This window comes from Musca domestica, unplaced genomic scaffold (genome assembly GCF_030504385.1).
Source record: "Musca domestica strain aabys unplaced genomic scaffold, Musca_domestica.polishedcontigs.V.1.1 20, whole genome shotgun sequence".
Taxonomy (NCBI): domain Eukaryota; kingdom Metazoa; phylum Arthropoda; class Insecta; order Diptera; family Muscidae; genus Musca; species Musca domestica.
In genome coordinates, this window is record NW_026712250.1 from 5,065,102 (window position 1) to 5,081,414 (window position 16,313).

At 35.2% G+C, this 16,313-nt stretch overlaps 1 protein-coding gene across 1 annotated transcript; it reads right to left on the reverse strand.

Annotated features, from left to right (window-relative positions):
• Positions 1-10,866: 10,866 nt before the first annotated feature.
• Positions 10,867-15,140, reverse strand: LOC101901742 (solute carrier family 12 member 8). The gene is made up of 7 exons (XM_005180334.4): positions 14,536-15,140; positions 13,924-14,471; positions 13,669-13,870; positions 13,273-13,507; positions 12,595-13,215; positions 12,275-12,453; positions 10,867-12,208 (listed from the first exon to the last, which is right to left on the reverse strand). The coding sequence occupies exons 1-7, from the start codon at positions 14,766-14,768 to the stop codon at positions 12,049-12,051; spliced, it is 2,178 nt and encodes a 725-aa protein (XP_005180391.2). The 5' UTR covers positions 14,769-15,140; the 3' UTR covers positions 10,867-12,048.
• Positions 15,141-16,313: the final 1,173 nt, after the last annotated feature.

Consider the following 16,313-nt stretch of genomic DNA (forward strand, 5'->3'; position numbering starts at 1 on the left):
ACGGATTTTATGATCGTTTTGGTTATTCAAAAATTTTAACCCTTTGTTGGGGGAGGTACCAGAAGGAATGGTCCGATCTCTACCATCTTAACAACAGCTCCTGTGTTGATGGAAATATTGAGATGTGCTAAGTCTGTATGGAATCGGATGCTAATTTCGTGTTTTAGGAGCTTCATGAATAATCAAAATGTTGACCCTTTATGGGGAAGGTACCAAAAGAAGTGGACCGACCATCTTCACAACAGACCTTGGGCTAAAAAAAAATATTGTGATTTATGTAATTTGAAGACAATCCGACTCTTAAATCACATTTTATAAGAGTTATAATTATTCAAAAATTTGACGCTTTGTGAGGAAGGTACTTAATGGAGTGGACCGATATTGTTAATTTTCACACCTGTCCTAGCGCTGATATAAATATTACGATATGCAAAGTTGGAGCAAAATCGAATTATCCTTTCTATTTTTGTGCAGCAAATTATTTTCATTGAAAATGTTGACATTTTGTGGGGGAGGTACTTAATGGAGTGGACCGATATTGTCCATTTTCATACCTGACCTAGAAATGACGTAAATATTAGGATGTGCAAAGTTGGAGCAAAATCGGATTATCCTTTCACTTTCTGTGCAAAAAATTATTTTTTTTTTTAAAAAATTCGACCTTTTGTGTGGGAGGTACCAGAACGAGTGGACCGAAATTGCCCATCTCCGAACTCGATCTAAGTTTGACAATAATATTACGATGTAACTAATTTGGATCAAATCGGATACTGCCTTCGAGAGTTATCGTGCGCACCAGCCATCCAGCCAGACAGATGGACGGACGTACATCGCTGATCGACATCAAATGTTCTGAAACGGATGTGGTCCAAAGAGACCTATAATCTAAAACCATTATTTCGATGAGGCACGTTTTGGCCGCATCGAATGTTATATACCCTCTGTAGTCATATGACTGAGGGCATAAAAACGCTTTGATAACTGTGGTAATTCTAGAGTTTTTTTTAGATTTTCTTGCTATTTAGGTATTCATTACTTATTTTTAAATTATTTAAATTCCAGAAACAATAACAAATCAAGCATTAAAACATTTAAATAACCAAAAAAAGCAGAAGAACTGACCATTGTTTACAAGCCGCTCTAATAAATGGACTGGCTAAATTGTAACAATCCATGCCGTTATACTTGAAATGAAATTTGTAATTTTTTGTTGTTATTGTTGTTGTTAGTATTATTGTTGCTATTGATGATTGGGTTACAATGCATGTTATGTAATGGTATTTTTATTTTGATTTTGATATCATGGCTTTTTTTGTAAAGAAAGATGTCGATGTTGATGATGATTTACTGGAGTGGGGGCAAGGAAAACAAACCAAAACTCGGTTTGTCTGTCATTATTTAATGGGATAGCCTGCAATTGATTTGTTACAGTAACGGGGGCATAACCAACAGAAACCATAACAAAAATTTGTAATCACAACTAAAGTAGAAAGACAAAAAAAAAAACAACAATAACATAAGAAATAACTCCAAACTCATGGCTGCCAAAGCTCTGGGGAAAAGAAATATTCCAACGAAAATTGTTAATGTTTTAATTTGTTACTAATTGAGTTCAAAAAAATATAACTGATAATACTTCATTTTTGCCAATCATCAAAGAGCATTATCTCATATCACGTAAAGAGAGAAGGCCAGAGAGGGAGAGAAGAGCATAATCTTTTCTGTCACATTTTAATAACAGTGGCCGAGTGTTATCTCTGTGGTCATGACAAGTTGTTGAACTTTAAATAAAAGTCTTTTTTTGAAAAACTACTCCAGTTTTATGTTTTTAGTTTTCTTGTCTTCACGTCTTTTCTATAAATGTATTGTGTAACATTGAATTAATTGTAAACTGCCACTGGACTGGAAATAGTGGCAATTACCAATAACAAGTTATGACCATAAAGACAACGGCGCAGAAATACTGCAAATACTTGAAGAAAATTGCAAACGTTTGCAATGGCAAAAAAAACCGGGTATAAAAATAAGGCTAACAGCATCCGCCAAAGGAAAGTTTTTGTTTTTTTTCTTGTCATTAACTGCGATGCGTGAAGTATGGCGCCAGAGTTTTGAAATATTTTCTCTATGCGACAAGCAAAAAAGGATCACAAAGGCTGGCAGCGAATTGGACGGGTTTGATGGAAAGGAAAATAAAAGCCATAAACTTTATTAATGATAACACTGTACGACACGATTTTTCACCCATGATCAAACTGACAAAATTCTGAAAATATAGCTCAAAATAAAATATACGTATCTCCCAGTTTTTCTAGATCAATTCATTTAAGCTTTTTACGAGCAATTCAATTTTTGGAGTATTAAACATTAAAAATGCAATTTTTATAGTTGTAAATTAAAAGGTAAAACTTAACAGTTAAATTAATTTGAAAATTTTATACGCTTATTTTGACGTTTGTACGTATCGGTTCTTGTCTCACGGCAAAGTGACCAACAGGATTGAGCCAGCATATACCTCATGTCTTTGCCTTTGTACCTCTTTTCAATTTCCGCGATATCTTGATGAAATCTTTCACCATGCTCGTCGCTGAAGTCGCCTAAGTTCGGCGAGAAAAAGTTCAAATGGTTGTGAAGAAATTGTATTTTGAGGGACATATTGACTTCCATCGCATGATACGAAGCAATCAGTTCTTCTACAATTTCCTTATAATTTTCCGCCCTCTTGTTTCCCAAAAAAATTTTATAACGTTTATGAACGCGCTCCATGCTCTTTTTTCTATGGGACTAAGCATATTTTGAAAGTCAATACTAAATTGGCCCAACTGAGCATCTGTACGAGGTTCCCATTCAAAATTGGTATAGTGAAGATCTTTTCTGTATTCTGTATTTTCTGTATTCCCTAGCTTACGTGCAGCTGTTATTTTAAAGTCGTTATCTACCAAATTCCATTGCTTTAAACGAGAACCCACTAGTTCTGTCGACTCTTTTGACATTTTAGCATCGCGAACCAAGTCGTTAAAGTCCGCTTGTGTCACAATATGTGCTGCTTCTGAACCGTATTCACTTGTCGGAAAAAATTCTGAAGGAGATGGTTCTCTTATGGACAATGAATCAACTTCAACTTCCTGGCAAGCTATATTCTTTTCCGAAGGAGCTGTTGGAAATTGTGTGCATCTAAATTGTGCCCTTATAACTGATTGAAGGTTAGGGTAAACAATTTTTTCGCGTGTGTTATAACGGAACCAACGAGTCTCTGTTAAACAGAAATAACATTGTTCAGATGAGTGCTCAGTCCGTCGTAACCAAATTGTAGGCCGGACATATTTCATTTTATGTACAACCGATCCACTTTTCCATCCATTTAAACACCGATAGCAATAATCGCAGATTACTTCTGGCACGTACCATAGGTTTGGAACATACGAAACAACGAAATACTCTTCAAAACCTTTTTCAACACTTGCATTAATACATCTTAAATGCTTTGGAAGTGCAAATAAGCCACAAACGTAACAAAATTTATTTTTTTTTTTTGACACTCCATTTCTTAACCGTTTGAACACTTACGCACTGTTGTTGATAACATCAATGTTTTGAATATCTAGGGTTACTAGGACATTAAACATATATAGGTATATACTGGCTGAATACTCCAAAAATTGAATTGCTCGTAAAAAGCTTAAATGAATTGATCTAGAAAAACTGGGAGATACGTATATTTTATTTTGAGCTATATTTTAAGAATCTGGTCAGTTTGATCGTGGGTGAGACCAAAAGTTTAAATTTGTCGTACAGTGTAATAAGTGATAAAATGAAAAAAAGAGCAGTAAGAGAGAAATGGTTAATTTAATTTTAATTTTCTCTTAAATTATCTCTTTTTTCGGCTCATGTTCTAGAACACGGTTTTGAGCAGGGATGCTCTATAGACAGCGAACAGTGAGTGAATGCTGGGAATTACTCACCATTAGATTTGGCAAACCTGAAAACCTCATTATATCCGGTACGTAAATAACTTAAATCGTAAATAGTTTCCTGTATAAATGTAATATTTCTAGAGCTTTTACATCCCTTATAAACACGGACCTTTGGAAATTGTTCTTCAATAGTTAAACGATACTTGGATAACTGTGGTAATTCTAGAGCTAAAACATATATAAAACAAATAGAATAGTATCAGTTGGTTTTGCCGACAGATATATACCCCCAGCCTTGAGTTATGATTATTCAAACTGTTGACACTTTATGAGGGAGGTTCACAAGCAGTTGGCCAATATTGCTCAATTCGTATCTGAGGCGAATATAAATATTACAACGTGCCAGATTTGGAATATATCGACTACTTCCTATACTTTCTATGAGATATGTGCAAATTTTTGGAAAATGTGGAAATATGCGCGAGGTAACAGATATAGCCGACCGAAATATTCCATCTTCATACTTCATCTAATACAGATAAAAATATTGGTAAAAATATAGAAATAATTGAAGAAAATCGAACATTTATATCCAATTTAATGCGATATCATAAGTTCCGATAAATTACGTATTTAGATCAGATTTCTGGTTAAGAGAAATATTTAAATATAGCTGGTTGTAAGAATCGCCGACTTGTTTCGCAAATTATGACAGATATAAGTATTTGAAATTGTGACTATTTGTGGGTGAGGTACCAGAAGGGGTTGGCAGATGTTTATCATCTTCACAACAGATCTTGCTTTAGCAAACATATTTGGATGTGTAAAATTTAAAGAGAGTTGGATGCTTATTTCGCTTTCTCTGAGCGCCTTTTTTTCAAAATCTTGAACCCTGTGTGGGGGAGGTACCAGAAGAAATGATCCCATCACTCCATCTTTACAACAGATCTTGAGTTGATGAAAATATTGAGTCTGAATGGAAACGGATGTTAATTTCGTTTTTTTATGAACTTCATGAATATTCAAATTTTTGGCCCTTTGTGGAGGAGCTATCAGAAGGAGTAGATCGATATATTCCATTTTCACACCAGACCTTGGGTTAATAAAAATATTGTAATGTGTGTAATTTGAAGAGAGTCAGATGCTTATTTCGGATTTTATGATCGTTTTGGTTATTCAAAACTTTGACCCTATGTAGGGGAAGTACCAGAAGGAATGGTCCGATCTCCACCATCTTTATAACAGATCTTGTGTTGATGAAAATATTGAGGTATACCAAGCCTGAATGGAATCGGAATTTCGTTTTTTTATGAATTTCGTGAATATTCACATTTTGATCCTTTGTGGGGTAGGTACTTGATGGAGTGGAGCGATATTGTCCATATTCGCACCTGACCTAGCACTGATGCAAATACTAGGATTTGCAAAATAGGAGCAAAATCGTATTATCCTTTCTCATTCTGTGCAGTAAATTTTTTTCTTTGAAATTCTTAAAATTTTGTGTGTGAGGTGCCAGAAGCAGTAGACCAATATTGCCCATCTCCAAACTCGATCTAAGTTTGACAATAATATTACGATGTACGAAGTTTGAATCACATAGGATACTCCCTTCGAAAATTATCGTGCGCACCAGACAGATGGACGGACGGACATCGCTAGATCGACTTCAAATATCCTGAAACGGATTTGGTCCAAAGAGACCTAGGGTCTAAAACCGTTATTTCGATAAGGCACCGTATCAAATGATATATACCCTCTCTAGCCATATGGCTGAGGGTATAACTATTACATATAATCTGTAAAGAAAAGAGTGAGAATTCATTGAAAGCGTATGGAGTTATTAAAAGTTTTTAACTCATCTAAATATACCTCTTGTTCCGTTTTTACATATCTTTAATACATTTTTTAATTCTACAAATGCTAATTCTATTGGCTCTAAAATTTCCACATTTATCCAAGTAACTGTCAACGATCCAGGTAACCATAACTGATATAATACGCCTTTTCCAGTTTCCGAACTTCATGGTTATATTGGCCATCAATAACTTTCAATCCATCTCAACACTTATTCATCTTTGCCTATAACATTCGTACCTGCAATAAAAGACAAAAATTCATTGCCATCATTTATTGAGTTATCAAAAAAATTTATTACCTTATTTGCCCTGCTCTTTAATTAATACGTCGTTACTAATTGAATTACTTTGGCAATAGTCTTAATTTCCGGTTTAAGCTGCATCCAAAAAATAAAAAAAAACAATCGATCTTCTTGTGCCCTGTTCGATGAAGGTGTTTGATTTTATTGCATACCGCTCTAACATGGGGAACTTGTCGGCTGGTTTGTAAATTCTGTGCCGTGGCCTTGTATTGATCTTTTGATCTCATCACGATCACGTTTGACCCACACAAAGACGCGCGCATGCTCTCTCTCTCACTCTCTGCCTCTAATATAATGACCCACAATTAATTCCAAGGAAATTGATATGCTGATATATCTATCAGACTGAGTGACTGGCTGGTTGGCTGGCTGGCTAGCTTAATATACGTAACAAAATCAAATGAAGGAGGAGCAACAACAATATGAAGACACAGCATAAACATAGACTTATTAAGTAACCCAAGCAACAAAATTCCTCAATGGACTCGTAAACATTTTTTTTTTATGATTTGCCAGTGAAATAAAAATTGGAAACAAATTCGGATTAAACAAAACAAAATCGGATTAATTATGTTTGGGTTTTTTTGTAGTTATTTTATCGGAATATGAAGATCGACAAATGGGGTTGGGTTTAAAAAATAATAAGCTTTTATTAAGAGGCCTGATTTTTTAAAATAAGGAACTTATCTTAATTTCCATTCATTACCTTGAAAATCCCACAAAAAGTCTCTTAATCGGTCTAAAAACCTTCACCTGATTTCCTAAAGAAAAAATACTCTTATCTCCATTTGAGTGAAAGTCTTCCCAAGACCGTCAATCAACATTCCGCCATCATCCTTCCATCAGCTTCATATTTTTGTTACCCCAAGTGGAAGTAGATATTTTCATAGATTATGGAAACCGTTTATAATTTTCCCATAACACCAACAACAACCTCTCCTAACATAAAATCCATTTACACCTTACATCATCTTGAAATGTAAAAAAGCTACCTTACAACTGTATGTGGTTGGTTATTGTCTGATGTTGCAGTACAGGATTTTTTTTGAATTATGACAGGTTAATACGCCCAGTTTCCATTACTTCCGAAAAGATGAGATTGAAAACTGAAGCAGAAAGAGGGAGAGAGAGAGAGTTGTGTTTACTTGATTTGCTGTAAAAATAGCCAATAGATGGCTTGGACATTGTGGGAGATACAAAAAGTAAAATTACATATGGGCTCGTATATGGTCTCATGTGGAAGATAATATCAGAAAAATCTCACAATTTTCCTAAAATAAACTTAGGCAATCTTCTAAGCTCTTTAAATAAAGAGCGCTTGGGGAGACCTTTCCAGAAAACCTTATTATCTTTTTATACCCTCAGCCATATGGCTACAGAGGATATATATCATTTAATACGGCCAAACATGCCTCATCGAAATAATGGTTTTAGACCATAGGTCTCTTTGGACCAAATCCGTTTCAGGACATTTGGAGTCGATTTAGCGATGTCCATCCGTCTGTCTGGCTGGCTGGAGCGCACGATAACTCTAGAAGAGGGAGTATCCGATTTGATTCAAACTTGGTACATCGTAATATTATTGTCAAACTTAGATTGAGTTCGGAGGTGGGTAATATCGGTCCACTCCTTCTGGTACCTCCCACACAAAATGTCAATATTTTCAAAGAAAATAATTTACTGCATAGAAAGAGAAAGGATAATCGGATTTGCAAATCCTAATATTTACATCAGTGCTAGGTCAGGTGCGAATATGGATAATATCGGTCCACTCCATCAAGAACCTCCCCCACATAGGGTCAAAATTTTGAATAATTATAGCTCCCTTATAAAATGTGATGTAAGTGTCAGATTATTTTCAAATTACACACATCACAATATTTTTATTAATACAAGGTCTGCTGTGAAGATGGAATATATCGGTCTACTCCTTCTGATACCTCCCACAAAAATGTCAACATTTTCAAAGAAAATAATTTACTTCTCAGAAAGGGAAAGGATAGTCCGATTTTGCTCTAACTTTGTAAATCTTAATATTTATATCGGTGCTAAGTAAGGTGTGAAAATGGATAATATCGGTCCACTCCATCAAGTGCCTCCTCACAAAGGGTCAAACTTTTGAATAATTATAGCTCCCTTATAAAATGTAAGGTTCCTATTGTCTTCAAATTACTCAAATCACAATATTTTTATTGACCCAAGGTCTGGTGTGTAGATGTAATATATCGGTCCACTCCTTCTGGTACCTCCCACACAAAGGGTCAAAATTTTGAATATTCATGAAGCTCATAAAACACAAAATTAACATCCGATTCAAAGCAGACTTGACACATCTCAATATTTCCATAAACATAAGATCTGTTATAAAGATGGTGGAGATCGGACCTTTCCTTCTGGTACCTCCCCCACAAAGGGTCAAAGTTTTAAATAACCAAAACAATCATAAATTCCGAAATAGGCATCCGGTTCTCTTTAAATTACACACATCACAATATTTTTATTAACCCAAAGATGTAATATTCGGTGTGTAGATGTAATATTCGGTCCACTCCTTCTGGTACCTCCCACACAAAGGGTCAATATTTTGAATAATTATAAAGTTTATAAAACGCAAAAAAAAAAACGTCCCATTCCACTCAGACTTGGTATATCTCAATATTTCAATCGCCACAAGATCTGTTATAGAAATGGTACAGATCGGACCATTTCTTCCGGTACCTCCCCAACATAGGGCCAAGATTTCGAAAAACAAAACGGCGACATTATTCATCGGAAATGTTTCAAATTTCGTATTTGAAGTTCGTTATGGATACTACAGCCTATGAAAAACAATTTTCTGTGCAGGTCTACGTCTTCGTATAGCCCCCATATAATGGTACCTCCCGATATTCGGTTTTTTGATGATTTTAGCGACATTCTTCACCGGAATTGTTTCAAATTTGGTATTTGATGTTCGTAATGGGTACTACACCCTATGACAGAAAATTGTCTGTGCAGGTCCACGTCTTCGTATAGCCCCCACATTAGGGTACCTTCCGATATTCGGTATTTTGTTGATTTTAGCGACATTATTCACCGGAATTGTTTCAAATTTGGTATTTGAAGTTCGTAATACATACTACAGCCTAAAACAGAAAATTGTCTGCGCAGGTCCACGTCTTCGTATAGACACCATATTACGGTACCTCCCGATATTCGGTATTTTGATGATTTTATCGACATTATTCAACGGAACTGTTGGTATTTTAAGTTCGTAAAAAAATTGTAGGTGTAGGTCCACGTTTTGGTATAGCCCCCCATATAACGGTACCTCCCGATATTCGGTATTTTGATGATTTTAGTGACATTATTCATCGGAATTGTTTCAAATTACGTGTATAGAAATAGTAGTGGGAACTACAGTCTGTGACAGAAAATTGTCTATGCTGGTCCAGGTCTTCGCTGCCTCATATATCAGTACCTCCCGATATTCGGTATTTTGATAATTTTAGCGACATTATTCACCGGAATCGTTTCAAATTTTGTATTGGAAGATCTTAATGGGTACTACAGCCTATGACAGAAAATTGTCTGTGCAGGCCCCCCCCATGTAATTGGACGTCCCTATATACGGAATTTTGAAAATTTTCAATGGAATTGTCTGAAATTCCATACAAGGAGTTTCTTGTGAGTACTTTATCCCCTGGAAGAGAATTATCTATACAGGTCCACGATATCGTGTAGCCTCCATATAACGGTACCCTGCGATGTTCAGTTTTTTGATGATATTAGACACATTTTTTAATGGAATTGTCTGAAATTTTTCACAAGGAGTTATTTGTGAGTACTTTACCACGGGTCCACAATATCGTATATCCCCCATATATCGGCACCTTCCGATATTCGGAATTTTTAAGATTTTAACAGAATTTTTAATGGATTTAATTTTTTGGAGAAGCGCCAAATTCGTTCCAAATGGTGGAAAGTATTCAAAGTTCGGCCCGGACGAACTTACAGCTTTTTTAATTGTTTTATTTATATTTTTTGTGGGAATCGTTTTTTGTTCGTCAACATTTTTTTTTTTTTTGGTTGCTTTTTTGCTGTCATTTTTTTTTTTTTTTTTTTGTTTCCTAGAATCCTTTTTTCGTTTTTTTTTTTTCTATTTTTTCTTTTTTATTTTTACCTTTTTATGTAAGTTTTAGCTGAAAATATTTTTGTTTGTCCAGTTTTTCTTTTCTCCGTTCCTTGGCTAATTTTTTTATTTCTATTTCATTTCACCTTTTACGCCTCGCAATGGAATTCGCTTCTTTTTTTTTCTTTTAATTTCATTTTACTCCTTCCTTTCCAAATGGCTTCAATCAATTTCTTTGAAACTTCCAGTTGCTTGCAAAGGAACACCCCTAAAATTAAGTACAAGTACAAAAACCAATTACCCGCAATTCACAAATTACCAACAACATTAGAAATACCTTTCACTTGACAGTGTAAATTAAATATCTATTCAAAACTGAAAGTAGAAAAAAATGTTCGATGATAAATTTAAATGTATGGTTTAAAAGAAATGTTTTACTTACCTCCCAAGGTTGTCAATGATGGCTGTTTGTCTAGTTAATCTTCACGCATACATACCCATCAAGATGTTGAGAATTACTTTACCATTAAATTATGTTTGTGAATTAAACACAAGCCAATTGGGGTCAGGGCCATGGCTAGGCATTGCTGCTGCTTAGAGAGGGTAATACTAATTGTTGTTTGTTTTTTTTTTTTGCATTTGCTTCTTCTTTTTTGTTGATCAAGAATGAATTTTATAGATTGAAGTTCAGTTTTGTTAAGGCATAATTGTGTCTTAATTGTTATATTGTACATTAAATGCTTTATCTTTGTTTTATTTCTTTTACTTAAACATATAAATTGTTATAAATATACACAATACATATGAATTAGTTTTTTCTTTTTTTTTCATTTGTTTGTTATTAATATATATATTGTTATGTATAAATTGTAATATTATTGTTTTTTTCTTTTTTCATGGGGGAGTTTTGTTATGTCATTTTTTTCCGAGATTTACAATATTACATTTTTTACAAATTGTATTAAATTCTGGTTTTATTTTCATATATAAATATTATCGATTAGTTATTGTTATTATTTTGTAGTATTTTGTTTAAATATTTCACAAATATTTAAATTTTAAGTAGATAAATGGAATTTTTGTTTTTGTTTCGAAAAAAAAACCTAGCTTAACAAATTAAAATACAATTATTTTAAAATGAAAATAAAAAAAAAACATTTGATTTTCCCTTTTTGTGTGTGTGTGTGTTTGATTTAATTTGAGTTTTGTTTGTTGTTTTTTTTTCAAATTTATACGTACAACACTATAACGTATAATTGTAACGAGTATAAAAGCATAGTTTGTTTAACTTCGTAATTTGTTATTATCTCATGTTATCACAACATTGCTTACAAAACAAAAATCAACAGGAATAAACAAGGCAGGAAAATTCAACTTTCGAACAACAAACACAAACATGACAATTAAGGCTGCTTACTTTTTAAAAATTGTTTTAAGGAACCAAAACTAAACATTTAATACCTAGATATAAATTAATTGTAAATGCCATTAAAGGGTGAGTGAGTGTGTGTTGGGTATAGCTTTGTGGGGAGGGGTTTCCATTAAATATTATTATTTATAAATATAAAGGTCATAGGAAATATATGTATATATAGAGGCTGGATTTTGGAGTTTTGTTTTGTAAAAATTTCCTGGTTTCTCATTTTGTCTTTATCAAAATTTTATACTTCTTCTTGAGCTTGTGTTTGTGTCGAATACGTGTTTTCGGTTTGTAAATATTTTTCTTTTTTTTCTTTCTAAATATTGCTTTTTCAACCATTTTAATACTAGCGGCATCTTGCTAAATTATTGTTCTCTCCCTCCCGTGGAGGCGCTGCGAATAGAAATTTTGGTCCTGTAACAAATGGCTGGAAACTTAGCTTTTTTATTTATATGTCATTAACTAGGTGGCCTTCTATTAAAGATGATTGATGATATCTTCGCCTTTGGGAAAAGTCTTCATTGTCCTCATTCATTTGGGTGGGTGATAGGTCTACACCGGGGCAGGAGGGTGTAACCACAATTTGTTCATATTCATGCATTCGTTTTCTTAAAAAAAATAAAAAAGAAATATATTAAATTTGTTTACAACAATTATTAATATGCCTCATTTACCCAAAGCATCTGAATATGACACTTTTCAGCCAGGCAAAGAAATTGAATTCGGCGGTGAGGCCAGGTTTTACGGCCGGATTGGCTGTGCCCACATAAAACCAAACCACAAATACCACCAGGAAACAGGTCAAGGCATAATACCAATTAACCAACAACATTACCAATAACTTGGTGAAGGCCTGCAAAAACAAGAAAACAAATAAAATTCAAATAAATAAAATCCATTTCCCCTAAAGAAAATACTTGAAGAATTCTTCTGCAATGCTAAGAGAGAAGAACGCCTCCAAGTGTTCAATAGAAGAAAAGGAAACATCACTTACTCCCAACAACGAAGCCCAACGATTACAATAACCCGAATACCAATTTTTGGTTTTCGAATGAATGGGTGGTCTAATGGGCGCAATTGGCTCCTCATCCTCATTATCCTGGGTGGTAACCGCCTCCAGATTACCATCAGCCGAATTTGTACTATTTACAGCCTCTTGGAAAACAGGTGTCGACGCCGATGTTGAGGCCCCAATCTCACTATTGTTTAAATTTCCATTTTGTTGTTGCAATTCTAAGCTATTACTAGCATTTACGCCATTATTCGTCGTTGTTGAAGGCACATGTAAAGGTGAATTTTGTGGACTTTGTAAGTTCTTGTGGCGTACACGATCGGGAAACAGTAAATCTAAATCATTATCATCCTGGGTGGCACCATAACGTCTCGTCTCATAGGACGGCGATGAGGCCTGTATGCGAAAACGTTCTTCTCGTTGTTCTTGTATATCAAAGGTTTGGGCCAAAGCAAAATAGGAGTAATCAATGCAGGCATAGGTTAACAAAAATGGCATTGTCACAATGGGAGCCAAGAAATTGATGTCACCCACAATAATAAATGTCACCGTGACCACGGCCACCACTGCCATGGCATAGAGGGGGACTTTGTTGGGGCCACGCTGGAAAGAAAATCAAATTTATTAAAATATTTGAATTTTTATATTTCAAAAACTCACCCCCTTTGCCAAAATATCAATGCCGGGGATAACGCTTTCCTTGGCAATGGATTGCAGGACTCGTGGTGTACCATACATGGCACCCAAACACGATGACATACTGGATACATAAATACCGGCCAATAAAAGAAATTGAACGGCTGAAACTTTTACAGATATCATGAAATCTGTCAGCAGAGTGGCTCTTTGGCATGTGGCCCCAAGGAATAAAATGAAGACGGTGTAGAGGAAAGTCCTGTAAGAAAGGGAAAAATGTTAAAAACTAATTTTAAAATTACTCTCTAGGTGTTTGGGGGATATATTTTTAAGGATTATCGAAGTATTTGTTTATCCTATCTGAGCTACATGAAATTAAACAATTTTCCCATTGAATAAATTGTTGATAATCAGACTTACGAAGTTCCAAAGGCCGCCAGTGTACCATTGGGTATATCGGTTGAGGGTGCCCTCAAATCACCACTCATATTGATGCCCGACAACACACCCGTAACTGTGGGAAAGAATACACCAAACACTCTAAACCACGAATAGCCGTCCTCATATTTCGGCCAAAGATTTTCCACAAAATTACTGCTAACCCAGCCATCAAAGCCGTTTTCTGCAGGAAATTAAGTTATTAAAGAAATATGTTCAATTGATTACAATACTCACGTGGATCTTCGCCAATGAAACTGCCCACCATAAAGTCCAGAGCCGATATCAGCAGGATCATCAGCAGAATAAACTGTAATTTGATGACCCATTTTACACCGGCCACATTAATGCAACCCAAGAGTATAACAGCAGCCGCCGCAAAGCCACGTATGGCCCATTTGTTACCTTCTAGGCCCACCAAGCCGGCCATGGATTCACCAAAACCCATGACATTGAGGGCACAACCCACAGCCTGACCAAAACAATAGAGTAAACCCAAAGAGCCACCAAAACGTGACCCCAACGTATGGGCTATAAGGAAATATACACCACCACTTTCCACACGACATCTTTCACAAATACCCACTGCGGAGAGTACCGATACCAAGGCAATCACCACGGTACAAAATATGATCAACAGGGCATTGAGTATGCCTGCCTGGGCCACAATCCAACCGGAACGCAGGAAAACAATAACACCAAAGACATTGATCAGGCATGAGGTGAACACACCATCCCAGGTACCAAATAAAACCGGTTGAGATATAAAGAAATTGGAACGCCACCTGGAAAACCACAGAGATGTTTAAGAACAAATATTAAGGATGTCTGACATTGGAAAAACCTTACCATGGTTTGTCTCCCTGCACCTGGGCGAATATCTCATTGGCCCCAGAGGCCTGATGGCCACCCGAAGCATATGTGTGTTCATTGCCCAGATCCACAAAGCCTCCCGTATTGGCAGCCCTTTGCCGAAAATTGGCCACCACCACTTCACCATCATCGTCCGGACTTAAGCCGAAACGATTCCAATCCACTTGTTGGGATCGACGATTACCATTGCTTGCGGAGTTATTACTCATCTCCCTTTACTGCTGTCGTTGTTATTGTTTTCTGTTGTCTTTTGTCGTTGTTTTCACTTCGAATTATGACACCTTATCCAAAAAACCAAAATCAAATGATTAACTTGATATTTCTTCACTTTCGTCTTCTCCCATCCACGTCTCTTATGTTATTGTTGTTGGTGTGTCGTGTTGCTCCAATTTTTTTTTCGAATGCTCTTTCTAATGCATATTGAAGTTTTTATTTGATGTAAATTGTTATTGTTTGGTTAATAAACTTCCGTAGCTTGCACTGCAGCTGAGTGTTGTTATTTTTTATTCGTTTATTTGTTTAATAAAATAAAAAACTTTATTTTTTGGCTGCAATAACTCTGTTCATGTATGATATCTGTCTATTGTGTGAGAGAATAAACAATGGCTCAGTTAGTGGCGACGTAACGTAATGATAACAGCTGGCAACACACTTTCTACGTCGGTGGGAAATAATTTTATTATTTAAGTGAAGAGTGAGATAGAAAGGCTTAAAAAGAGAGAAAACACAGTTATTTTGTTAAATTTCGTATATCGAGGTGTTTTATTTTCCTTCCCATTTCATACGCATAGTTGACATAAAAGTGGTGTTTACGTTACGTTTTGTACGACACGTCAAACACTAACTTCTCTGTATGGCGGTAACCTAGAAACTGAAGTGACAGTCGCTCTTCAACTTTTGTTGACATTAGACTAATCTCTCGCGCTGGTCGCTTACCTTTCATTTTTTAACGTCAACAACAACAAACCAAAACCTGCAAACACACACACACTTACAAATTGTTTTTCTCGGTCTTCTTTTTTAATTTAAAACAAGTGTTTCACACCATATTTAAATTAAAAATATAATTTAAATGAATTTAAAATGGGGGGAGTAGGGGAACCTCCTCCTCCGCCACCTCCTCCACCGGGGGAGCAAAACAAAAGAAAAGCCAGCAGTATTGCTAAAGAAACAAAAGCCTTTAAAAACAATTATGGATCCCCAGTTAAGACTGTTAACACTAATGCAAACGCACAACTACTTACTAGCATTGAAAATGAAGATGAATACAACTACAATTCTCTAAACAAAGAATCCATTTTGTATCCCACGTATCATCCTGGCCCTTTTTTTGTTCTAGTTTCTTCAGAAACTCCAATAAGCACAAGGAGGAAAAATTGCGAATTGCACCTTTATGCCAAATTCCAAAAAATTAATATTACGGATTATGCCTGCAAAAACATTGGTTATAACACATTTAGAATAACCTTTAATAATGCTAACTCAGCGAACAATTTTGCGCAAAATAAGAACCTAAAGCAAATAGGCCTAAAAGCATTCATTCCTGAAAGATTTGTTCAGCGCTTTTATATCATTAAAAACGTACCAAAAAGTATCTCAGCCATTACTATTAAGCAACAAATAGAAGCTAATAACGATATGGATGTTGTCTCAGTTTATCGTTTCACAAGAAAAAATGAAAATAATATTCTTGAATATACTGAAACTATCAAAATTGGTATCATATACGATGGTGTACCTACTGAAATATTCAT